Raw genomic sequence first — 26210 nt, 5'->3', positions numbered from 1 at the left:
GGCGTCCAGTCATGGCCACACTGTCACTGCCTGGTTTCATTAGAAAGCATCCTTCAGAAATAGCATTTGCTTTCTTGACTTTGCATCTAGTGGAGGTGTGAACACAAATAAACAGGAATATGTCTGCAATTGTTTCAATATTAGTAGGGAATAAGTTGTTGCCTCTGAGAGCTGCTTCTCGTAAATGTCACTGAATCCAGCTTTGAGGAAATAGAAACCTGGTGCAGTGTTGCAAACAAAAGAAATTGTACCCAGTGTGCAAAACTTTGAACTATGCATGTAACGTGAAGTCTTTTTTGTCTAGATTTACCCTTTAAGATCACCACCAGCTGTTTAGATTTTAAATGTGTTGAGTTTGTGTTTTGGTTTGGGTTTTAAATTTCATGAGTATAAACTGCAGGTACCTTAAAGTTGCACTGTCTCTGTTTCAACCTCTGTGAGGTCTCATGGGAGCAAAATAATTTAATTGAAATGGAAGAGCAGCATTGGTCTTGTGTTTGGTACTGCAGGAGTCGAAGTGCTTGAATGGTTGTTGTTGCAGCACTCCCCTGTGAAAGCAGGTGGCATTCATAAGGAAATGGGATGAAGCTGCAGATTTAGGTTTTTCTGTTGGAATTAGCTGCTTCAGTCTTTGAAATGCTGGTTTAAAGGTACCAGTTGCTTCCAGTTTTCACTGGCCTTAGTTTCAGTATTAGTGATGTTTCCATGGAACAGATCCACTGTTTCCCAGTCAGAGACCAAAGTGAATGACTCCCTCAGAAAACTTCAGACAAAATGGCTTGTGTGGAGACTGAGCTTCAGATCTGTGAGCAGTGCTAGCATCCCTTGAATTTCAGTGACCTGCTTTGACAAGTCAGGTTGTTTTTTTACTGGGTATTGCAGTTCCACAGTTACTACTTAAAAGAGTGGGCTCATGGACAAAAGGAACCAGGCAGCTTCTTTATGTTAATGCTTTGTCCTCTTCCCTTGCAGGAGAACCACATCCATGAGAAGCTCGTATCTCTTAGTTTGCTTCAGAAAGACTTTGTGCCTTTTCTGCTAAATTTTTTAAGGGAGCAGACCAGCCAGATCCTGACTAATGGACCCTCTACTCCTGCTAAAACTCCTAATTCCAAGGCCCATGGAAGCCAAAGGACAGGATCAGAAAGGAGGGCAGGCCATGCCCCTAGCAGCCGTGTGCAGCTCTTTTCCCAAAGGACTTTGGTAACCACCTGCACCACAGATACCAGCTTTTCTCCTGCTGTGGCATCCAGCAGCTCCTCTTCTTTTTCTGGGTCAAGCCTGTCGAGCCCTTGTGGTGACTTCCCTAGCACGGTCTCCAGCAGCAGCCCAAGCTTTGGGTGCAGTCCTCTGCTTAGCCATGGCGAGAAGCGGTCATCTCAGAAGGCCAGCTTGGGCAGCTTCCTCACAGCCACACCTGAAGTCCTGCCAGTGAGACGAGGCCGAAGGAAAGGCAGCAGCTCAGTCAGTGCCTCTGGCCGTCCGGTAGCTCGGGATCTGGGGCACTGCCTTACTGAAGAGGAAGATGGAAAGAGTGACAGTGTATCGTGGGGTATAGGGAGAAGGAAGCGGAGTGAGGTGCCTCCTGTTTCTGCCAGATCCCCACCCAGCCAGCTAAATCTTAACAACTTGGAGGAGTTTCCACCCATGGGTGCTGCCTCTGGCTGGACAAAGTAAGAGCAAGTCTGCCTTGCTGCCTCCTTCAGGTTGTGCTGCAGGTTACTGTTCCTTGACTAGCTTACCCTACTGTGTGTGTCCAGAGGGAAGATGCTATAATAAACACCACCCGGGGGCTGGCTATTGGGTTCCTTGCTCAGCTACTTTGTCATGGTTGGCATGAGGAGAATATCACTTCAGTGGATAGTTTGTTTTCCACTTGGTGAACCCACCCAAGATGCCTCTTTAGCCCGTCACTTGTGATGCTGCCTGCAGCTTGCTGGAAGACAGACCAGTTGATAGGAAGCTGAGCACATCTTTGTCCTTGCATGTTCTAACAAGTCAGCGTTATCTTGGCTCTTCACATTTCTTGTTTAACACAATAGCAATTGCTAATGAAGAGCAATCCTGGAAGGCTCTTCAGCTTTACTGATGCTAGCAGAAAAGCTTTCAGATTGACATTCTGTGGTCTCTGGTAACAGAAGTTAGTGTGCAGTTTCGCTTGTGCTGTGATCATGGACAGAATCTCTATGGTCTGCAGCAAACTTTGGTCTCCCTGGTGACTTTGGCTAAGTTTTGGCTTAGCTTCTGGGCAGCTGTGTTGTGGTTGCCTAAGTCATTTTTCTCTTTGAGATTTTGCTCTTTAAAATCTTCATTACCAAATGCAAGGCTTTCGTGTCTGCCTGTTTGCTCCATGCAGGAGGCACTGGGCTCTGAAAGTGGGACTTTCTAGCTGGACATGCAGAATTGCAGCTGAAAATTCATAGGTCTGTGGGTCTGGATCTGCACAATGTCCAGGTAGGATAAAGAGTAAGGAAAGAGGTCACCAAGTGTTAGGAAGTCAACACTACAGCAATTTTGAGAACACCAAAACAACTAATATGTACCAACCAGCATTTCCTTGAGAAGTGTAATGCTTTATGTTCCTGTATCTCAGTTCCAGTGTGTCTCTTACTGCATTACAGATCTTCTTCCAGAAGTACAAATCTAGGCAGTATATGCAAGAAGAATGGGTTTCCCTAAACTTAAAAGGGCCTATGGTAGCTGAGGAGCCTTTACTCTTCTGATAGACAGTGGCAGCTTGATGTTTGGCTTTAGGGTTTTTTTCTTGTATTTTTCTTTCTTTTGTGGTCTTGTTAGAAACTGCAGGTGAATTAGTTTCTTAAGAAAACTGTGTGGCATATTGTGTCCTCTCAAAGAAGTCTGGAGGAGTTGTGTAGCAGTGTTACCTGTTCTGTGGCTTGCAGCAAGGTCAGCAGGCTGCTTGTAGCAGTCTGTAGTTCCATGACTTTTCTTCAGTGACCACACTGAAGTCAACAAATAGACACACAGGTTAGAAATTCATTATTGTGACTCCATATCCGTTTTGTTTTAGCATCAGGCTCTTCTGGAAGAGTTGCATGCATATTTTTCTGGAGACCTAACATTTTTGTTGTTGGTTAGCTTGATTTCAGTGGAATTGTTTCTCACTTTTTCAGCAAAAGCAAACCATCAAGGCGAATCAACCCAACTCCTGTAAGTGCTGAGCGTCCCCTCTCAAAACCAAAGATGTGCTTTACTTCTACGCCTGTCAGCCAGTCTCCAGCTGCTCGGTTTTCATCTGGGACAAGCCTTGAGGCCTTTACTGCTGTCCAGGAAGGAAACCTTACATCTGTGATAAGCAGCAGCCTTCAAGAGGAGAGGGAGATGCTGAAGAAAGAACGGTATGGTCTGAGCAGGGTGGTGATAATGTGTATTGATTCTTAATTATTTTGTCTTAAGGTCAGAGCGGAGATGACCACAAGAATATCCAAAATTGGTATTGGGGACCTTAAAGTATAATTTACCTAAAATCCAAGTGTGATTCTGGTATCAGACTAGGATATTGATGCAGTTAACTCATGTTTGTCATTTTAGAGGGGTGCTGACTCTGGAACCATGACCCTCACTTTATCTTCAGGGGTCTAGTCAGTCCTCATTGCTTTTGTAAGCTTGCCTCTTCATGGGCTTGCACATGTGTCTATCTCCTGTGCAGCTTTCCTTAGATTGCACAGGCAAAGTAAGTGTTTTTGAGCTGGTGTAATTAGGCTGTGTTTGAAGATTGTGCTTGTGATGGAAGTCATAGTCTGGTCTGCAGAAAATGTGTTAATGATGGAAATGTTGGGAAAGTGTTAATGATTTTGCAGGTTAGGCAGACTAACAAAAGCTTGCAGTCTGAGAAAGGTGTGGGTAGGGTAAGATTCTGTTTTAAAAGTTACTACTGCAGTTATCTACTGAAAATTTGTTTGCGGGGAGATGAGGTGAATTCTAGTTTCTAATTTTGTCTCTGCTGTTTGGTCACTGTGTGGCTTTCATCCTCTGTAAAATGATTATCACTGTTAGTCTGTGAGGACTGATTCTTCAGGGTAAAAAATGCAAAGCATAGTAGTAAAGAAACTGTTGTTCATAGCTGCTGTCAGAACTGTTGCTTTTCTTTGTAAGTTTTGTTCTTGGGGAAACTCCTCAGGACATGTGGGTGGAATTCTTTTTCTGTAAGCCTTGCAAGTCACTTCAGTGCGTCCAGAACTGGATGAAACAGACCCAGCAGAGTCTCACAAGTTACTGTTTGTACCTAACCTGTAACAGACTGCTCAGGATTCAAACCTGCGTCTCTGGACTTAAGTGAAGTACCTATTGCAGTCTGAATTCTACCTGAATTCTCCCACTTAATCCATATAAATGAAAGTTGGTGAAATAGCAGCATGTGGGCTGGGTCTTGCCTGTGAGGTGTTCTCATCTGACTCACCATGCTTGAGAGCTGGGAGCTGCTGTTGTGTCCTCAGAGGTGGTGGTGAAATGAGGTACAAAACTAACACAGCCCTCAGCCAACTGGATTGCTTTGGGCAAGGTCAAAAGGTGAAATTCATGCTGAGGTAGATGACAGTACTGAGGCAGAAGTGAAGCAGAGTCTAACTGCGTTACTGAAGTCTAAACTTGATGGGTTTACAAAGTCCTTAATAAATAATTTTCTTCAGTTCTGTCAGTCAGGTGCTTATGTTCATTGTAAGGGAGATGTTACTAAATAACCTTTTTACACCCATTTTAGGACTAATCCATTCTTCATTCCAGCCAATAGAAAAAGGTATTTGCTGCAGTTAAAAATCTTCCCCACAGTGTTTAAAGTGACTTTTAAAGGCTGTAATTTTGAGATGGTGGTAAGAGGTGGTATGATGTTCCAAGTGCTGGGTGTTCCACTGGGATCTTTAACAATCATTTGATATTGCTGTTACTGGCTTTTTACCTGCTTCTCTGCAGGGTATGTTTTGGATGTCCTCTGTAGGTATCTTTTTTAACAATATCTCTATATTTAACTGAGTGATCATTGTTGATTTAGAATCCAGCAATTAGTTTGTTCTTTCTGTTGTTTAACTTGTCAGTATGGGATTTAATCAGTTGTGGCATTGCCTTTCCACTTAATGGTATTGGATCTTCTTAGGGCATCATTAACTTAGAAATACACATCTGAAAGTTTGGATGTGAACCATGCTTTCATAGATTTTGTAAAGTGTCTAGCTGTCAGAAATTGTACACTAGGACCTGGTCTCTAACAGATTCCATGTCCTTAACAAGTAGCAGTTTAGATGAGAAGCAGTAACTTTGTTTAGTTAGGTAATAGGTTGATGAGAAAATGAGCATGAGCCGGCAGCGTGCACTCACAGCCTGGAAAGCCAAGTGTATCATGGGCTGCATCAAGAGGAGCGTGACCAGCAGGTTGAAGGAGGTGATCCTGCCCCTCTGCTCTGCTCTTATGAGACCTCTGTGTAGTTCTGGTGTCCTCAACATAAAAAGGACATGGAACTGTTAGAACAAGTCCAGAGGAGGGCCACGAGGATGATCAGGGGACTGGAGCACCTCCCGTATGAAGACAGGCTGAGAAAGTTGGGGCTGTTGAGCCTGGAGAAGAGAAGGTTGTGTGGAGACCTCATAGCAGCCTTCCAGTATCTGAAGGGGGCCTACAGGGATGCTGGACAGGGACTATTCATTAGGGACTGTAGTGACAGGACAAGGGGTAATGGGTTAAAACATAAACAGGGGAAGTTTAGAGTGGATGTAAGGAGGAAGTTCTTTACTGTGAGGGTGATGAGGTGCTGGAATGAGTTGCCCAGAGAAGTTGTGGATGCTCCATACCTGGCAGTATTCAAGGCCAGGTTGGAGAGAGCCTTGGGTGATATGGTTTAGTGTGAGGTGTCCCTGCCCATGACGGGGGAGTGGAACTGGATCATCTTAAGGTCCTTTCCAACCTTAACTGTGCTATGATGCTATGATTCTATGATGATTTGGTCAAAGTGCCACTCTTTTAGCAGAGTTTGAATTTGAATGCCATTTTTTTGAGTCTTTTGATTTTTAGCCCCAGGATCCTTTCTCATTAAGGAAAGATGAGTTAAATTACTGTCATGCTTAAAGCAGCTTTAGATAGTGTAAGTAACATGGATAATTATTGCAGGAATTCCTTCTTGCTAGACTGCAAGGGAAAGACCTCTTCTGGCCACGTGGCTGCTGTGTGTTATCCTCAGTTACATGGTATGTTGCTGCTCTTGAATTTCAGATGCAAGTTGCAGCACCAGGCATCTTCTCCTGCAGGGATATTTCTTGATCCTGGTACTCCTACTAAGCCTAGCTACACTCGCAGTGCTAGCCTTCCTGCTGAAAGCCATCTGGTGACCTGTGCAGATGCTACTAAAGTTTCCTGCAAGAAACAATTGGAGTGTCTGGCACAGCTTTATTCATCATGTATAGCAGGTAAAGATCCAGAAGATGTGGGACTGACTTTTCTTTGAGCTTTGAACTTGCATGTGTGTTGGGAGGGGGATGAGAAGTGTAAGTTGTGGAACAGTTACAGTGTACAAACAAATAACATCTGGAAAAATAAACTAAGCCAATACAGTTATTAGAATCAATGGATACGAAGTAAAAGTTTAGGAAAGGAGGTGAACCTGATGCAGTACTTTGAGTTACAGTAGGCTGAAGTTGTATGGTCCTGTCTGAACCCAGATCCTTCCCTAACACATCTGTCCTATAATACCCGTACTGATTTATACTGTGGCTATGTGTGGGGAGGGAGTTCTTTGCTGACTGTGCAATAAACTTGGTATTTATCTTTTCAGCTTTGTTTATTAAAGCAGGTCAGTATTGAATATGCACCTTTAGTATCTCATTTCCTCTCTTACAGAAAACCTGGTACCAAATATTTTTCTGGAGCTCTTTTTTGTTCTGCAGCTGTTGACATCTAAAGGCACGTCTACTGCAGAAGATGGGGATAGTGACCTTGAAGTCAATGAAAGAAGTAAAGGTAAGCAGTAATATTGAGGGGAAAGAACGTTACTTCCATGATGTGATAATGTGATACAGAGCAGTTCCCTTTAGCTTGGACAGTTAGTCTTAAATTCCATAAAAGTGCCTTCTGACCACTAGGACTCATCTGAGATGCTGACAGAAATCATGTATGTATGGGAAGTGCTTCCACAGTATGAGAGAGTGGGGTTGTAGGTACTGTTTGTATCTGATTTTCTGTGATGGTGTCAGATTGCTGTACATTCTTGTTAATGCTGACTTTCAGAGAGAAGGATGGATATGCTGAAATCTCTCCTCCATTGGTCCTTGCATCTCAAAAGTGCTGTTAATCTTTTATGAGCTGCTTAAATTTAAGGTTGGGTTATGAGTGCACAGGATACGTCCATATAGATGTGTATTTGTTGCTTTTTTTTTGATCAAATTCAGACTTAAGCTTGATACAGTGAGTACTTTATGAATATAAAAAAAACAAAGAGTAGCTTTAAGGCGAGACGCACACACACACAAAAATGCCCCAATTTGGTTGACTTGTGTTCTGAAGGTCACTGATTCTTAGGACTGAGATTAAGAGCAAAAACTCACCAGCTACAGGAACATCAGTTGATGCCTGATCTACTTTTTGTTGAGAGTTAACTTTCCTTGGAAGTTAATTGTTTATGAATGGTGATAGGTGCTGTTGTTTCACGTTTCTTTTTCTTTATCCTTAGATGCATCAGGGAGACAGCATTTCCGAAGTGTGCACAACTGTGTTTATTTTGCTGTTCAAGTCTTGGATTATCAGTATGAGTGAGTTGCTTATTTCATTGTTTCCTCTCTGCTTGTGTCTGCTGAAGTGTGTGAGATTAAGCAAGTGTGCTTGGATTTGAGAGCTTTACCACTTACAGGCACAGGGTTGTTAATTTTCCCTCAAAACGTACAACCTGACACAGATTTGGATGTCTGTGTTTTGCTTGCACTGATCTATCTACTGAACTTCAGCGTAATTATGCAAGAATGGGAAAGTCATGAGATGCAGCAATAAAAAATGTCCCTACAGATGCTGGGTGCCTGGGGTTTAGAACTCTGCTTTGGTAGCCTCATAAAAAATGAGCATAAGTGTTTCTTTATGTCTGATCATGTGTTGTTTATGTCTGTCTGTGTTTTATCTGTGTTGTCTTGGCAGAATTATTTCCCATTTAGAAAAGGGGATGCTGAAGCTTTTGGCTGAAAATGAACGGATTGCATCTTTTTCTCCCAGCTTGCATGAGAGGCTCAGGCGAGCTTATGAAAGCAGCAGAGCCAAGGTAAAAATTGGCAGATCTCAACTGACTGTTGTTTCAAACCTTTGTGTTGTTGCTCCTTCATTTGTGATGGCTTTGATGTTAAATCTTATTCCTTCCACTGTATCTTGTCATGTCATCTTTGGCAAATGTCTAAAAGCTACTTTTTTTTTCTGGTCAGTGGGCAAGTGAATTGCTAGCTCCAGTGATTGTTGGCTCTCAATTGCCACTGGTAGCCTTGCATTGTGCTCCAGGCCCTGACCTCAGCCAGTAAATCTGACAGCATCAAGTTTTGCTTTGGAGACCCCAGAAGAATGATTGGTTAGGTGCAATATCAGAACGTAGTTTGGAAGAATTGGATTTATGTAATAGGACAGATTCCTTTTAGGCAAATGAAGCCTTAGTGGAGATAATGTATCTTGTAAAAACTGGTCTCCTGATGTAATCATTTGGGTTAGGGAACTAAAGCTGGGTGGTAAGAATTCCTGTTTTGTATCTTGTTTCCCCCATCTTTTAAAAATGGGGACTACTCCTGGCAAAGAAAATAGTGTATTTCCTGAGACTAGGGCATGTCAATGCCTGAGGTTTTTAGTTAAAGCTGTAAATAGATGTCTCTTGTTACTTGAAGATGTAGACTTTTCAAACAGAAGAAAGAATAATAATACAGGAATTGGCACCCACTATCCTGTGTTCTCTGGAGCCTTACATTGCAGGTATACTGGGGCTGTTTGCAGATCATTCTTCCTATGCTGTATCTGCATTAGTTGTAATCTTCTGTGCAGAAATTTCTTAGATAAGATGCTTCCACTCATAATGTTGTATGATTCTGCCGCTGTAGTGTAATGTAGGTTGTAAAACTGTTGGTGTGTACTAGCAGTTAGCAATTGGGATGTGGCTATTGTCTGAACAGCTCAACTAGTGATACTTGGTTTCCTCATCACGTCTTTTCCCTGCTTTTTCTACGTCTCAGATTGTTGGGTGAATTAAGAGACTTATGTTAGCCTAATGGCTGCCTTTATATTTTTCACAGGTGTCTCTCCTGCTGCCATGCTCTGTGCAATCTGTTTCCTTCCAGCCAGAAACTGACAATCGCTCCAACTTTCCTAGTGACAGAGCATTTCATATATTTAAGAAACAAAGGTAAATTTCTTCTACTGCTACTGTATTTCTCAAAGGGTATAATCTTCCTATGACTGTGAACAAAGGGTATTAAGAAAGTCTCATGTATTCTACATGCTGTAGAAAAACTTTGATTTTCACCTCAATTAAGAAAAAAAAGAAGTCTTTGTCCATATTGACTGCAGGAGCTAAATGCTTAATGTCTTTAGAAAAGAACAACCAAACTCTTCAGGAGTTACTGAGACTTATGCAAATGCCAGTACAGTGTCACCCTCCTGGATTGTTTCTGCATATAAATCTGGTATGCTTTGATTCTTCCTGCCACCCCTCTCCATGCATACAGCAACAGGGTGAGGTGAGCATGGCAAGTTGTGTTGGTCCTTTCCTCTCTCCTCATAGGTATAATTTCATGTGGCTTATTCTTTCTTGCCTCTCAGTCTTCATTATGTCTGGTAATGGGTGTTCTGGTCATTCCATCAGAGCTTGGCTGTAACAAACTTTTAAGCACTTGATGTCAGAGACATGGAAAATGGAAACTCACTGAAGTACCGCTAACATTAATGAGATGTGCAAAGGTATCTGAGCTCTTAGAGGCTTGAGTTATTTAATCTGAGATAGATTATTGCTGGAGAATTTAGGAGTGGTTGCATATTCAGTTGTTACTTCAGATTTTGGAGAGTGGGAATTCATACCCTTAAATATCTTGATTCACAGGGATATATTTTATGAACTGCTACGTGAATGGGAGGATAACCATGAAAAAACTGGCTGGGACTTCGAAAGAGTTTTGGGCAACAAGATCAGGTAGGAGTCTTATGCAGCTTCATATAGCTCTTTAGTGTAGCTGTATTGCTTGTGCAGCATGCTGGACTTGGCATCTGAAGTTCCGTGTTCTCTGTGCAATCTTCTGCATTAATCTGTAGGAGGCCGTGCTGCTTGGAAGATACTGTCCATGTACCAGTTTAAAAGTATTAACTGTTCTGTTAAAGAAACAAGCCATAAATGGCAAGGGCCTAATTTGATCAATCTCTTTCTGTCTCTGTTCTCTGTGGCTAGCAAGAGAGCCACTCTCAAAACCAGTATGTTCTGGTCTGAGCACTGTGCATTTCATGTTTCCAATACCTCGCTCCTTTTAACCATGTGCAAGTGTATTGTATTCTCAGAAGCTTTTAGTTCTAATTATTTCAGAGGAATCTAGTGTAGTGGCTCTGAAAACTAGATCAATGTCACTCTTTCCTGTTTAAGCCAATTGTTTTATTCATTTATTGTTTTATCAAAATAGAGTATATATGGTCTTGGAAGCAGTTGCCTTGCAGGTTTCTGTGTTAGTCTTAACCATCAGCCTACTCAGTTTACATGTATGTAGATGACTTTCACTGCAGGAGCAGAACAAGGCCCATGTGGGGCTCAAGGCTTTCTCAGATTTAAACTGAACAATTTTCTTTCTCTTTGGGCATCAGAAGTACTGCTGTTTTCTTACTTGCATATGTGTGAACTTTCAGCTCACTGCTCTGCAGAGGGGAGAGCAGGAGCTGGATGAGTTGATTTTCTTCCTAAATAAGAGCATTATTGCAGGAAGGGAAGAGAGCAGTTTAACCCCAGACCTGTGTTTGCTCTGCAGGTGCTCAGGGAGAATTTTTGCTTCCATGGTCAGCAAATGGGAAACCTGGTTATAAAGATCTTGCTTTTTGCTGTGGCCTTTGGAGAACACTTTCTTAAAAGCAGTTGTTTTGTGCTTTTGATATAGTTTGAGGTTACAGCACTTCTTTTTGTACTATAGAGATCCAGTCAGCATTTTTGTGATTTTCCTTCACAGGGCCATGATGGCTCACCTATCTGCAACCTGCAACCACAGCCATTTTGCCAGGCTTTTTCAGAAACAGCTTATCCAGGTAAATTGCTTTTTCTTTTAATGAAGATGCACATCAAAGCTAATTTGATCCTCCCTTGACCTGAGAAAACGAACTGTGTCTTGCAAGTTTCTTTGAGATTTTCCTATTGAAACATTTTTTGTAGAGCCAAGTTTTTGGGATGGGAATTTCCTTCCTTTTCCAGAAATACAAGTCAGTGATAAATAATAATGAACTCTGTGTAAATCAGGCATAAATCAGGACTAAGGTGTGCTGAGCACATCGTAAGCTGTAAGAATTCATTCTTCATGGTTATTACTTTTGACATGTATCAAATGCAGTTCTTAGATATGTTGATTAGAGACATGAGAATATTACCTGCAAAGAAGTTTTTTCCTGTGTAACACTGCAACAGCCTCTTTTTTAATGTAGTATTGCTGTTGTAGTTTACTGTTTTTTTTGGCCAGTTTCAAGCATTATCTGATTTCACTGTAACTTGAAGAAATGAAGAAAGAAAAGATGCTTCTGACTGAAGTATAGATATAGATATCAGTGTATTCTCTATTAATGGCTAGCTTATTGGTGAATTCCTTTTGGATAGCAAAGCAGACATAAAACAGTACTGCAATGCAGTGATTCTTTGAGCTTTTAGTAGTATCTTTATGTTTGAGGGAAGGGCTTATCTTTAACTTCATTTAACCCTGTGGAAACTCTGGGAAAACCTAGTGTGGGAATGTATAGTGCAGTATCACAGTCTTTGGAGGCTAAGCTAAAGATCTTCCTACTGAGTGGTTCTGACTGTGCCAGTGATGTGTTCTCTGCACATACCCATGTGTAGCCTGGTACATATGTCTGAGTTAGATGTATAGGGTCAGAATTCCATCTATCAAGACATCTAGGCCACCTGTTTATAGCCAAGGTGGGTAACATGTTTTAGCATGTGGAAAAGTGGTTTTCTGTACATGGGCTGCCTGAAAAGGTCATGCTTGGATTACTCTGAAAACCAAGTCTTGCAGAAGGGAGACTATGTGGGGTGAGAGATGAAATGAAATGATAACCTTATTACAAATTTTCTGCTTCCCTACTCTTTCTGTGTGGAGACAGTGTTCTCACAGGAGAATAAATATTTGGTACATGAGCTCTGAATAACTCTGAAAGATACAGCAAGGCTGTGAGAGGCCCGAGGAAGCCTAAGCAAGCAAGATAAGAAGAAGCTGGAATTCACTGAGTGATGAGAACTGTGGACTGTTGGCAAGCTTTCGAGGTCAAGTTCTCACACCTGTGCTTAACCTATTATGTTAGTCACTAAGGGTCTTCAGGACAAGTATCCAATCATGATATGCCAAATTGCTGTAGATGTGTGTAAGCAATAGTATATAAGGAGTTAAGGCTTTGCAATAAATGGCTTTTTGTCTGATCATATTGATCTCTGACTGAATCCGTTCCGTGGCATTTCTGTCTCCTAAAGATGTGTAAAGGTCCGGTTGGTGGTGGCGCAAGCTCCGGAGACACCCCAGACCAGGATGTCCTTAATATGCTTGGTTCTGATAATCTGAGCCGTCTGAAGAGGCTGCAGGAAAGATTTGTTGTTCCTCAGAGCATCAGAGGACCTTGTCCACCCCCTTCGTTCCCAGGGTGCCAGCAGTTCTTCAGGGACTTCATCCTCAGTGCAGGAAGGTTAGCTGTCATGGCTGCTGCTTGCTTTGTGGAATGTGCATGCAAGTGGGGAACATCAGCATGTTGAGAGTTGTATGGAGAGCTTGGTGCATGCAGTAACCTAGACAAAGCGTAGCAGAAATGTTTTTAAGCTGCATAATACCACACTTGGTGCTCTTGGCCAACACGCATGGTGAACATGTTAATAAACAGGTTGTGTCTGGGGCAAGGAATGTATTTGTGTGCTACATTAGGCTAGACCATATGGTAATCATTTTCCTTCTGTAAAACCATAATATCTTGTCACAGGACATCAGTATTTCCCAGTGTCAAGGCATGCAAGGCTGCCTAACAAGGGCACTGGACTGGCCAAGTGTTTCTTGTGTGATAGTGCATGAAGCTAAGGAGTTACAGGATAAAGGTTCATAGTATTGTTTAATAAACTTTTCATAATCCACAGCATGGAGGAGTTATGATCTATGGGAGATTTGAATCTCCAGTTAGTTTACTGCTTCCTGCTTCAACAGATCCATATTATTACCCTTATGCTGGGACTTACTAAATAGCATCTCTTCAAAAAAGTACAAAATAAGAGTGGAAAAGAAGGGGGTGTTAACCTGTGCTGTACTTGCCCTTTGCTTTCTGTCTATCAGCCTGTTACACTGGATGCATGCTGATGCTTGTAACAACTCATGAGACAAGCGTGAAATTTTGCAGTGTGTTTGTTGAGGTTTTACTGCTGTTTTCAACCTAGTCTGACTCATCTTCATCTTTTGCTGAAGTTATCAGTTCAATCAGCATCTGATGGATAGTCTGTGCCTGAAGATACTTGAACTGAATGGCCTTACTCTGGTGGAGCATGAGCACAGTGATGGGGAAGCAGATATGGATGAGCAGGTACGCTCGTTTTTTACAAACACATCTGGCAGGAATTTCCTCAAGCTGTTTCAGTACCCAAAGAATCACTGGCTTGATTGTGAGTGCCTGGAGCTTTTACTGCTGTATTTACAAGAATAAATACAGCAGTAAATAAACTTCTTCATTTAGTTTTGTTGTAACTTTGCAACTTTGTTATGGATGTCTGAGCCCCTTGCTGTTTGCTTGCATGCTTCAGGGTGCTTCATAGAATGGTGTCATAAGAGATGACACACAGTAGTTTGGAAAGTGAGAGCCTCTTTTTAGGACGTTTGTACCCTGTGTTAGATCCATGAAGTAATAAGTCCAGTTGTTGCATTCAGGTGCAATAGCTCCTTGTTGCTTTTCCATGTATGAAGATCTTAGTTAGAATTAATTTGTAGTCAGCCCTGTTTATATGTTTCTTCACTCCTCTGTACCTGTCAGAGGTGTTATAGCTTATAGTGTATTAGCAAAGTAGCAGCCAAAGGTTCACCAAGAGTTGCACAGCATTAATGGTATGAAAGAGGCAACATGAGATCAGCTCTCTGTTGTTTCATTGACTCCAAAGTGAAGATGTGATTCAGCAGCTGCTTGTTTTAGAAAGCCCTTGAATTAATTTTTTCTTGCTGCAAGTGAAGCAGTGGAGGCAGAAGCAATTTAAAATGCTTGATAAATATGTATTTTGGAAACTTACCTTTATGAAAAGCAGTGATGAAGGTATGTGGTCCTTTTACATGAAGGGAGTGGAAGTTTTCTGTTGATAGTAGCATTGCCCCAGCTTGGTTTTTTTTTTTTTCATTTCAGGATGAAAAGAAGCGTTTCACTGTGGTCCTGTTAAGCCTGCGACTCCTCGCCAAGTTCCTGGGCTTTCTTGTTTTCTTGCCATATCGCACTGTGGAGCAACCAACTAGAGACTTGCAAGACTCTGCAGTAGCCTTGAGAAACCAAGTAAGAAACCAGACTCTTCTAAAATATCCAGTGTGACTTTCTGCTTGACAGGCAGGTTTTCTAATCCCGGGATGGGATTATGAATAGTTATGCACTTTCAGAGCAAGCCTGTGGTTCCTGTAATGATGTTGTACTGTTCTGTGCCCCTACTGCATATTCTGGCGTTGGGAACAAAGGACAGAGGAGTCTGTGGAAGCTAGAAAAGTGAGCAATTCATTGATGATGAAGTATTCAGTCTTCTGTTATTTCTGCTAATCTGGGTTTGTCATACCAGAGCTCTGATCTAGCTAAGAAAACTTGTATTTATAGCATAAAATCCAGCTACCAGGAATGTTTTTTATTTAGTTTCACACTCATATCCTCACGATATGTCATACTGAACACAAGGAGACAGGGGTTAGACGCTGGCTCCACTTGTACATAGTCAGACTTATAGCCCTTATTTTGAAAGTCCCAGTGGGACCTCTGTTTGCCATCATAGTGTGGTCTTTACCTCTGCTCATGTGCAAAGAAGCACAAAGAAACCAGTTCCTGGTTTTTATTTGCCAGGAAGTCGCCTCTTATTTGTACAGAAGATGAAATCCTAGAAAGAAAAGTCAAAATATAGATTAAGCTTTTCTTTAAGTATCAAAAGTTAACTTGAAACTGCTGCTTTGACTTCTGTTGTCCGTTAAGACCCTGCCTGTACTGGATGTATTGAAGCTTCTGAGACAATCTATTCAGGATCATCGTTGCATCCTCACTATTCCTTGGATTGTGGAGTACCTTTCCCTTGTGGATCATATTGCTCCTTTCCTTGATTACTACAGGAAAGTATTTTGTCTCTTGCTGCAGGTATACAGGTAAGAGCCTGGGAAAGGATACTTGTTAATAACTTTCCTGTGAAGGTCTGCTTGCTTGAGGTGCCTGGTGTGTGAGAATGCACACTCTCCCTAGTTTGAGAACTACTTTTATCTTACAGAAAGCTGCAAAGGGAGCACATCCTAAACTCAGAGATTAATATTTAATTTAAATATATGTTTTTTCATTAAGTAAACAAAATTCTTTAAATCCGTGTTCACTCATTCTGCATTTGCAGCTGTGAATTTAAAACCTTGAATTTGGACCTTAAACCTACAGGGTCTCCTATGACTAAATAATGCCCTAATTTTCTTTTTATATGTATGAGGCACATTCTTGAGAGTTACCTAATACAGTCTTTTCTTACAGCAGCGTTATTCAGATGCGTATGTACAAAAAGGTAGAGCTTGCTCTCCACTGGTCAGGCAGGCAAATAAGGAATGTGTACATGGTGCCAAATAGAATAATTAGAAAGTGAGTGGTTTGCGAATTCTTTTCATGATGAAAATAGAGCTGCTGAAAAATCTAACACTCTGTTTTGCTGCTTTTGCTGCCTGGCAGGTTAATGGTCCTTTCTGAAGATAAGGAGATGAGTTTCCTGAACAAGCTGCTGATCCTTGCGGTTCTGGGTTGGCTTTTTCAGGTAGAGAGTCTCCTTCTGGATACAGTTCTTCCCTAAAGAAAAAGCAGGACACAGGATTCAATAGAAAATTGTATCTAAATGGATTAAAAAATCCTCTGTATTCTAATGGAGAGTTATTTTCCTTTAGTGGAATTCTGTGAAGCAAGATATATTTTCTTCCCAATAGGAATTGTAATTGCTGCTGAAATACATTCTGTACTTAAAAATCTGCATCCTTGTAATTAAAGTGTCAGCTGATTCCTGTTAGAATTGGAAGCTCTTGTGCAAAGATGAAGTGCAGCCTTGAATTACTGGGGATTTTTTGTCTGATAAAGGGATGGTATGTGGTGAACTTCAAAAATCCTTTTTTTGCCTCCAGTTGAAAATAAGGTAACTGCTTAGCAGTAACCTGTTGGAAAGGTGCAAGATGCTGTAAGTGAGGATAAGGAAGATGGCTTATGTTATTGTGATCAAACTAAGTCTTTAATTTTATGGAAAGACTCTTCTTAGGGCAGAGAGGATAGTTAGCACTAGCTGGTTTTTTTTTTGTGGGTGGGAGGTTGGTAAGATTTTATTGTTCTCTGTCAGAAATGGTGTAAGTTACTGACTGCTGTTTGGGTTGTAACTGCTGGGAGTTTTGTTTCAGGTTCCATCTGTCCCTGAAGAGTTGTTTTTTACCATTGATGTCAGGCAGGAGCGGTTGATGATGGATATTGTGACATCTGCTCAGGCTTTGGTGAGTTAGAGCAGTAGCATGTCATCTCAATCTGTTGATGAGGGTGGACCTACCATGTCCTCAGGAGTTTCACATTTTATCAGGAACTTGGCTTCAATGCAACTGCATTGAGCATACATAGGCCAATGGATGTGATGCCCAGTTTGTCCAAGTACCTCAATTGCGTTGCATCCTGGATTGTAAACCATGTGTGTTACAGCTCTGGGGCTTTGGTCAGGCAGAGCTATCTCATCTGCTGCAATGGCTTGCAGAATAGGTGCCCAGTTATGCTGGAGGATTGCTTTTTGTTGTTGGGTCTGGTACCCCCTCCCCAGATGAATGCACACTGCCCATGTGGATGTGGTCTGAAGTTGCTTTTCCCCTATGCCTCTGGCTGTACTGTGTAATACTGGCGTGACATTACACCACAGTGCAGTTCAAGTGAGTCTGGGTGATGGAGACACGTGTGGAGGTGTAATGCATAGCAGATGTGCTGCATTTATTCTCCACCATGGGTAGGTTTCTCTTTCATGGGTAGCAGCTGTGGCAGCAGTCCTGGTTCCACTTTGCCAAAGTCCAGCTGAAAACTGATGGTTACAGTGGTCAGAAGGAAAGGTTGAGGTACACTAACTGCATGTAGAGTGCTCATTGTGTGTTACAGGGCTGGACTGAACACTTGGGCTGAAAAGTTCCTAATTTTACTGTGGATTTAGAATCCAGTTATTTTTATTGTTTTCATGGAAAGGCAGCTGTGAAACCTGCCTGCTTCTGTGCATATGGGATTTCTGACTTGCTGAAGACTGTCTCCTGCTGTGTCCTTTCAGCATTTCCTTCCTTTTCTCACCAGGACTCTGTACCCTTGGTGGATCAGCAGTTACTTTATACCTGCTGTCCCTATCTTGGTGAGTATTTTATTTATATTTGCTAAAAAATTAAAATATATTAGTATATATTTATTAATATTTTAAATTTTTATTTATATTTGTCTTTTGGCATTGTGAGTCCTTGGATCATCTTTCTTACCCCTCCACACAACTTCAAGTCTCAGTTGTGTGTGAATCAGCCTTGTAGTTGTATTTCAGTTGTATTGCAGAAGCTCATGCAGCTGTGAGTAGAAGCTGAGGAAGGGAGGCTACACAGTCAGGGTAGTTGATCTACAGAGCTTGAATGCAGAGGGACAGGAAGACTCTATCATAAACTATAAGGAAGCATTATAAGAAGTAAGCATACAACTTTTCCATCCCTAGGTATAGGGAGAGGTGTTTGTATTGTGAGGAATGCCTTGATCCTTAAGAATATTTCTGGTGCCAGGCAGAGGGAAAGAATTCTTTTATGCCCTGGTGCTTTATCAGATGGTTGTTTGAGATCTTTTTCCTGATATCTGACAGCTACTTGTGAAATCCTTCTCTAGACAATAGAGTCCCAGATGGTGGGGTTGTGCTCAGCTTCTTGGGATTTAGCTGCTAGGAAAACTGTGGTAAACCTGCATCATGAAATCTAGGGGTTGAACGTGTCTTCAAGCTTTTTCCCAGTTATTTTCTCCTGACCCTGTTGGAATTGTGTGTAACTCTGCTTGTCTTGTTGTCCTTGTGAACTTTACAGTTCTTGCTTGCCATGCTGAAGGGGGTGCATAGAAATGACTGCTTCCTAATCCTTCTGAACAAGTCCTCCTATGTGCCAGGGAACTTTTTGGAAGCCTCCTGTTCTACCTTGGGAGCCTCTCCTGCCTTGCTGTGCTCTGCCAGTTAAATGTGTGGAATGTCCCTCTGCTTTTCTGAAACTTGTGTTGACTGAAGCTGAGAGAATCTGCTCTGGAAACAGGACTGACAACTTGAAAATCTCTCATGAGTTTTGGTTTATTCCCTTGCCTATGGGGACAATGACTGCTTTTGCATGTTTTTCTGTACAGGGGAGCTGCGGAAACTACTTGCCTCTTTTGTGGCTGGTAGTGGAGCAAAAAATGGTGGCTTTATAAGGAAAATCACTCCCACAGCTGCAGAGTCCTTGGCATCCAAAGCTTCTGTCACACAGCAGAAACTGCAGGTAATGAAATCAGGGGATCACAGGGGGAAGCAGGTCAGAAGAAACTGTGTGAGAGTGGGGTACACAGTGGTGTTCTAATGACAGGGAAAGAAAAACATGGGCCTAGGCAGCAGGGAACATTGTGTTTAACGGTCAAGTATCCTTTCTCCTCATTCTTCTGTTATAGTCATGTGGTTGGGATACCATGTGGGTGTTGAGATCTTTCAGTAAACTCAAAGAAGGGAGATTTAGATTAGACATTAAGCAGAACTTCTTCTCTGTGAGGGTGGTGAGGCACTGGCACAGGTTGCCCAGGGAGTCTGTGGCTGCCCCATCCTTGGCAGTGTTCAGGGCCAGGTTGGATGCTGCTTGGAGCAACCTGGTCTAGTGGAGGGTGTCCCTGCCTCTACAGAGGGGTTGGAACTGGATGAACTTTAAGGTCCCTTTCAACCCAAACCATTCTATGCTTCTGTGAAACATTCTTGCAATTGGAACAACTAGCCTATTTCTGTCTGCCTCTTTGTTAATGTAAAATGTTGGTATGTTTCTGATACTCTGTTTTGGTTAGATTATAGCACACTTTCACTGGAAGAATGAACTGTGTGTGATCCTGCAAGGATTACCAGCCTATAATTAAAAGAAGGAGATCCTTTCTTTCCAAAAACAAATCCTATGTGGTGACTCACTACTAGTAGGTGCAGTCAGAACACTCTCATTCTTTCCTTTACTACACATTTGCTTTTGTGTCATAAACCCTGATAATGAGCTTTGGGTTAAATGGTTAGAAGGAAATAGGGAACAAATATTTGACAGGGATGCTGAATGCTACAGTAGAAGAAGGTTGTAGCATAGAGAAATTGTGTTCCTTTCAGCACAAGTCCGGATAGAAGTTCTGTCCATTCCTGTGTTGAGGAGAGGAGGACATGGGTAGAGTCCTTTACTCAGTTCTAGCACTTTTCTTTTGAACAGGTAGAGTTGGAACAGGCCTTCTTCCACAACCAGCCTCCCTCCCTACGCAGAACAGTTGAATTTGTGGCAGAGAGGGTGGGATCCAACTGTGTTAAACATATCAAGTAAGTGCTGATGATCTGTTCTGTAACTTAAGAAGTAACTTTACACTAATGAAGCAAAGAGTTGATTCTTTAAAATTGCGTGTATGGGGGAGAAGGAAAGCTTCCCTCAGAGTATGTTGGATAGCAGAACACCAAGGCTGTATAAGGCTGTGATAGTGAGGTCCAGCAGCATCTGATTGCCATCACAGAGGGGAATATGTGAAAGGATACAGAGAGGATGGCTGTATGACTGTGAAACATTTGGAATGTGAACACAGTAATGCATTTTGAGATTTGATAGCTTTTTAATATTACTTTCAGAATGTTCTTGCTAATGATAGGAAAATCTTGGGTCAGAAGGGACCTTTGGAGGTCATCTGATCCAAACTCCTACTCAGAGCAAGGCCAGCTTTCAAGTTAGATCAGGTTGCTTGCCACCTTTTCCACTCAAGGTGTGGAAATCTGATGGGGACTCAGCAGCCTCTTCGTATCATGTCCCAGTGTTTAATTTTCCCAGGCTTTGTGAAAACCATTCCTTGTATCTTATCAGAATTTCCCTTGTGGGCAGCTTGTGTGTTTCCTGTCAACCTTTAGCTGCCCACTTCCTGGGAGAGTCTTGTTCTGTCTTCTCTGTAACCCTTCCTTCACCTTCCTTTCTTCTCCAGGCCAAGTGAAAACATCTTCTCCAGTCTCCTTGTAGGTCATGTGTTCCAGCATCCCAGCTACCTAAATGATTTTTTTCATTTCCCCTTCAGTCACACAAATTATCAATGGTTTTCTCCTACTGGTGTCCCAAAGATGGACACGTTACTCCAAATGCAGCTTCACAGTGGCAAGGGAAGCAGTAATTTCCCTGGACTTGCTGGCTGCATTGTTGCAAACATCAGCCTAGTTTAAGGTTGGCGTTCTTCAGACACTGCTGACTCATTTGGCTTGCCTACTGGGAGCTACAGATGCTTTTCTGCAGAGCTGCCTCATAGCCAATAGACCCCAGCCTGTACAGGTGCACAGTCACCAGCCCTTTGTCAGCCCCTTCTTCTGCCCTCTCAGTCCTTCTGAATAGCAGCCCTTGCCTAAGCATATCACTCATAAACTTGCTGAGAGTTTGTACTGTCCTGTTGTCCAACTTAAAAACATTAAACAGTATCAGCCCACAAGGAATGCTGCTGGTGGTAGTGGGCTGCTGTTGATATATTTGAACTTCTGACTGCTGTCCACTGAGAACATAAGGGTATTCCTGCCAGAAAAGATACCTCTAACCATAGATGTTTGTATTAAAACCTAAAAGCTTTTGACTCTTGGGCCTTGATAACCTTCATTGCTGCCTTCGTCCTTACGAAAAGAACAAGGAGATGATGCAATACTAAATGCAGTGTAATTCTTTTTAGCAGAGTGGTGTATTTCATCCAAGATGGATATCCTCCTAAATAGGGGAAACCAGTTGGTAACAGTGTGCACTGCTATTGGTTGTACTGATTTCAGTCTGTGGGATTGTTCTTGTTTTTTTTTACAGAGCAACACTGGTAGCAGAGTTGGTTCAAAGGGCTGAAGTCATGTTGCAGGATAAAGTGAAGGAGGAGAATGCCAATCATGACAAGCTGCTTGAAGAGGTGTGCGCTCATCTCTATGAGGAAGGGGCCCAGGCACTCATCAAAGGCAGAGAGTAAGGAGGAAGTTATTTAAACTTGTGCCTTCCATTCTCTTCTTACTACAGAATCTGTAAACCTAATTTGGCTTGGCCTTCTCAGGTTCTGGTAATTACAAATCCTGACCTCTTCTCTTCTTAGGGTGACTGCTGTGCCTCCATCCAGTTAATGCCATATTTGTAGGAATGAATAAAGGTGCTATGTGTCCCTCTGCAGCCAGCTCCAAATGGACATCCACTGTAGCTATTTTGTCTCCCCCTCTTTGGGAAACTGAATATTGCAGCTTGGTGGCTTGCAATTGCTCTTTCCTTGTCTGGTTCTTTTAGTCTGACTTGTTTCACTGCGGTCTTGTAAATGGTTTTGACTGTAAGAGAGTGTGTGAAAGTTGCTGCATTACTGTACCTCTGAGTGCTGTCCAAGAACTTTGACTAATCCTGTGGTACATTTTCTTTCTTTTCTTGCAGATTTTGCAAAAAGAAAGGTCCTGAGGCAGTAAGGGTGTTGTTGCCAGAAGAGACATCTGCAGCAGTATGTATTCTCACTAAAACTTACTAAAGACCTGAGTCATTACCATTTTCCCATTGCTACTTCACTTATCCCCTAATGACTTAAGACAATGTAATCATTGGTGCCTCATTAATAGGAGGAAGAGCTCACCTCTGCCAGGCTGCCTTGGATATTCTGGCTGAAGTGATGCTCTAGCCGATAGCTAATTGTTGAGACTAGAATGGTGTATAAGTTACTTTACTTTGCAAGGATAATGCTTTTGGTTTAGTATCAACTTCACCAAGAGTTGGTGGGGTTTGTGTGGGGTTGATGAGGTTCAGGAAATCAAAATGGGTCAGTCCTATTGCTCAGAGTAGTGGCTCCCACAGAGGTGGTGATGCTCTGTTTAAATGTTGCATGCCAAAATTAAGCATCTTTTCCCCTCTAGACTTCCTTCTGACTTCTCATTGACTGTAGTGCTGTGGCTGGTGGTCAATCTATTGCTTGTTATCCTCCCTGTAAAGGTTTTAAGTTGTGCAGAAGACATTGCAGTGGATCTGGCTATCGAGAAAGCCTGTGGCTGGCTTTCTGCTAACATTGCAGGTGAGTCTCTTTACCCTCAATTTGGGCTTCTAACCTGTGTCTTGTATTCCCTGTTTGAGATCAAGGGTAGAATTTATTCCAGTGTTATAAAGCACTACTCATTTTTCTTGTAGTCGGAAGCATGCAGTTGCTCTGTCCCTCCTTATTTAGGAATAAGAGGAATGATTTCTAGCTCAAGAACCTTCTTCAGGGATTTTTCAGGCTTGGCACCATGTAAGTGATTTGTAGTTATGGAGGCTCATAGGATGGTGAGGATGAATGCTGTAGAAAGCTGCTTCTGAAAATGTCATCTAGGCTGAAGTTGTCTCAGCACTTCAGATGTATGATAGAGACAGCTGGTCCACATGCACCAAATGCTTCTCAAATCTTCTGTAAAACAAGTCCTCTTGGACTGGGTGTGTCTTCAGCAGGCTGAAGGCAGCTATAGTCCTACTCTGTAATAGTGCTCTGGCAACTCTTCAGGATCTCTGAAAACGCATTTTTGTAGGAGGTTGTGCCAAGAATCTGGGGAGGGATATGCAGCATCATTTGCAGCAATGGGAGTTCAGTGTTTTGGATGCTGGTCAAAACCTATTTTTGGTAGAAAACATATGGCTTTCATGGGCACAGTGGTTGAACTGCTATGATCACGCTGATTCAGCTTTCTGCTTTGGCATCGCTTCCTGGCTTAGCTACTGTGTTCAGTAAACCCGATGAAGTATTTTGATGGCAAATGAGATGAGTTGCCAGTGGTAGCTGATGGTAATGGTGGCTGCCTTCTAGAGCTGTGAGTTAAGGTTCTCTCTCTACCTCTGCTCTGCCCATTAAATATAACAGGAGCTCAGAGTAGGAGGGGTTTGAAAGTATAAAATGTCCATTCCTCAACCACCATGGTCCTCAGAATGAGAGGCTAATAGTCTGCCTTGTTGGAGAGAAAAGCTGAAGTAAACAGGATTTGTTCCCTGTTCTTTGTAGCGCTAATCAAAAGAGAAGTGAAAGCAACCTTCAACAGAATGCTGAAAGTCCCAGGACCTCCCTTGCCCAGCGAGGATGCTCTGGAGTTGAGAAGGGACTGCCCTGCAGGCTGTCAGCACTGTGCTCCATTTCCCTCCCAAATCATCAACGAGATTAAGGTACATAGTGTTCAATTCCCACTTTGCCCTAAATCCATTTTTATGTTTCACATTGATGTGTGTTTGGGTTTTTTTTGGAGGTTTTTGTTTGTTTGTGTGGGTTTTTCTCTGTGTGTGGTGTTTTGATTTTTAGGGGCATGTTCTGGTTCTAAGGAAATGGTTATGATGAGCATTTAGGAAGCACAGTGGAAAGGTCTCTTGTTCATCTCCATGTTTGCTGTTTCCATAGATCAGAGTTCCCTGGTCAGGAGTACTATCTCAGATACAAGATTCCTGGTAGCATAGCAGTGGCTTCTTTGATCTGGGAAGCATTGAAACCATAGTGTGGTGAGGGTTGTGTACAACTCTATGCTAAAGAGTCAGCATATCAAAGTAGCTACTTTTTGTAGACCTGCTCATTTTATGGAGAGCCTCCTGGTCTCTATTTAGAGTGTTTCCTGTTGGTCCTTTCAGTTCTGTAGAGCTTGATAGACTGTCCCATCTTACCCACTAGGAATCTGACACTGAATTAAGTGTCAGATGAATCTACAAATCTGACAGATTTTTGCCAATCTGTATCTGCACCTTCATTCAGCTGTAACTAAGGAGAATCAGAATATCTTAAAAAGAAGGTAATGGTATGGATTTCATTTCAGCCTTAAGTCCAAGCAATCCATTTCTATGGGGACACAAGAACTAATGTGTAAAGTGTGTAAACACAAGTGTAAAATCTATGAATTGCTCTGTCACCTCCAAATATATGTTTGTGGAAGTGCAGGATACTAATATGTAAATTACTGCTGTCTTCTTTCATCAAGGATGTACTCTGTGTTGCTGTGGGACCCCGGGATGAGGGTGAAGTGATCGACTGCATCTGGCTGGAGTGCTTGCTGGGTAGATTGAGTCAGACACTTCGATGCAGAAAGGTTAGAAGTTGTACAAAAAGCAACAAAACCATCCTCTTGGGCCACCTTGAGCTGTGTTCATACCTGTAAACTTGTTACTTTGCCTTGCCTTACAGTTGAGTTCATTGGAATGGTTTTTGTCTAAGTTCAAATGGGACAAAGTTGCACTGCATTTTTTCATACTGTGTAGGTTTGCTTGTTACTTAAAATTGTCCTTTTGTGGATCCCCTTTTCATATCTGATCTTTTCTTGTCTTTTCAGTCTTTAATGGCCTCCTGATTACAGCTCTGTGCCTCTTGCTGTAAATTGCCTGTTCTTCTCTGATATTTTTATCCCTTGTGAAGCCCTGTTTTGTCCAGTCTGCAGTATGAGGACAACGATACAACTCTGTTTTGTGTTTTCCAGTTCATGTGTCCCACATCAGAGCAGCAGCTGGCAAAATGCACGGTTGAGTTGGCTTCTTTGCTGGGTAAGTCAGTCATGATATGCTATTTAAGACTCAAATCTGTTATTACAGTTCTCTTAAATCCTTGGGGTCAGAGATTTCATTATATAGAACTCACAGATGTTTGATTCTCTTTGGTGTTATTTAGTTTGTAGATTTTTTTCTGTCAGTTTGGGTGGTTATTCTTCCTCCTCTCCACCTTCTGCAAAACAGCATCATATGTGACTAACCATCCTTCAGATCTGGTGTCCTTATTCACATCACCATTGGTTTTTATTTAGTTTATTTATTGATATCTTCATTTAAATATGTGATATGCTTGCCAGTATTTCTGTCTCCAAAAAGTTATAGCTCTGGGTTTGGTTTTTTCTTTCCCCTAGAAGTAAAGGTCTGTTATCTACATTTTTATGGCTTTTTTTTCAGAATGGAAGTAGCTTGTTTTCTGTGTATTGTGACTTCTGTGAGCATTTTTGTGGGGTATCTTTTTGTTTTGTTTCTTTCTCTCCCCCTTGCTCTAGTGTGTTAAACACAGTATTTTTCTCAATGGGAACTACTGATCTGGATGCAGGTCTTTTCCTTCAAATTTTCTGGGGTTAGGACCTCCCTAAGAAGTTTTATATGTGGCTTATTCTTTCAGAAAACAGTTCACATCTGAATATTGTGAAATTTCATTCTGGGGGGCAGCAGTATAAACCTGCCTCATTTCTTCAGACTGTACCAAGGAGGATCTGGTGTCTTCTCCTTAATTTTAGCTGCAGTTAAACAGTGTTCAGCTTCAGTTTCCATTGTATACAACTTTACCTATAGTCAACAACTGTTTAATTTGTTTATGGATTTAAATGTTGTCTTATTGTGTTACTCTCCTTTGGAGTAACACCTGGGTCCTTTTTTTTTAAATGTCTGACATTCAGTCAGTCAGTCACCTTCAAGACTTGGGCTGTATGTCAACCAAATGGTATTCTTTATCTAAGTAATTTATTATTACAGTTATTATTACAGTTTCAACTTATTATTACAGTTTCAAAGCCCATAATTTTCCAAGTTTCTAAACTCCATTCCTCTCATGTTTCCTAGTTTACACTCACTAA

The 26210-nt window shown here is 41.9% G+C and overlaps 1 protein-coding gene across 1 annotated transcript in view; it reads left to right on the top strand.

Moving 5' to 3' along the window:
- Positions 1 to 26210, top strand: part of CDAN1 (codanin 1) — a 32049-nt gene that overhangs the window by 2283 nt on the left and 3556 nt on the right. Inside the window, exons 2-25 of the mRNA XM_034062522.1 lie at positions 973 to 1673; positions 3135 to 3359; positions 6221 to 6414; positions 6845 to 6964; positions 7674 to 7752; positions 8129 to 8249; positions 9256 to 9365; positions 10059 to 10148; positions 11161 to 11236; positions 12663 to 12871; positions 13633 to 13747; positions 14552 to 14695; positions 15371 to 15537; positions 16097 to 16178; positions 16804 to 16893; positions 17720 to 17774; positions 18782 to 18915; positions 19864 to 19967; positions 21460 to 21609; positions 22057 to 22120; positions 22603 to 22681; positions 23636 to 23793; positions 24591 to 24698; positions 25083 to 25146. Of these exons, the coding sequence (XP_033918413.1) occupies positions 973 to 1673; positions 3135 to 3359; positions 6221 to 6414; positions 6845 to 6964; positions 7674 to 7752; positions 8129 to 8249; positions 9256 to 9365; positions 10059 to 10148; positions 11161 to 11236; positions 12663 to 12871; positions 13633 to 13747; positions 14552 to 14695; positions 15371 to 15537; positions 16097 to 16178; positions 16804 to 16893; positions 17720 to 17774; positions 18782 to 18915; positions 19864 to 19967; positions 21460 to 21609; positions 22057 to 22120; positions 22603 to 22681; positions 23636 to 23793; positions 24591 to 24698; positions 25083 to 25146 (3439 nt within the window). The remainder of the gene's footprint in view (positions 1 to 972; positions 1674 to 3134; positions 3360 to 6220; positions 6415 to 6844; positions 6965 to 7673; positions 7753 to 8128; positions 8250 to 9255; positions 9366 to 10058; positions 10149 to 11160; positions 11237 to 12662; positions 12872 to 13632; positions 13748 to 14551; positions 14696 to 15370; positions 15538 to 16096; positions 16179 to 16803; positions 16894 to 17719; positions 17775 to 18781; positions 18916 to 19863; positions 19968 to 21459; positions 21610 to 22056; positions 22121 to 22602; positions 22682 to 23635; positions 23794 to 24590; positions 24699 to 25082; positions 25147 to 26210) is intronic.

The sequence above is a fragment of the Melopsittacus undulatus genome, chromosome 4 (assembly GCF_012275295.1).
Source record: "Melopsittacus undulatus isolate bMelUnd1 chromosome 4, bMelUnd1.mat.Z, whole genome shotgun sequence".
Classification (NCBI taxonomy): Eukaryota; Metazoa; Chordata; class Aves; order Psittaciformes; family Psittaculidae; genus Melopsittacus; species Melopsittacus undulatus.
The sequence above is the reverse complement of the archived record's forward strand: the minus strand, read 5'-3'. Positions and strand labels throughout refer to the sequence as shown.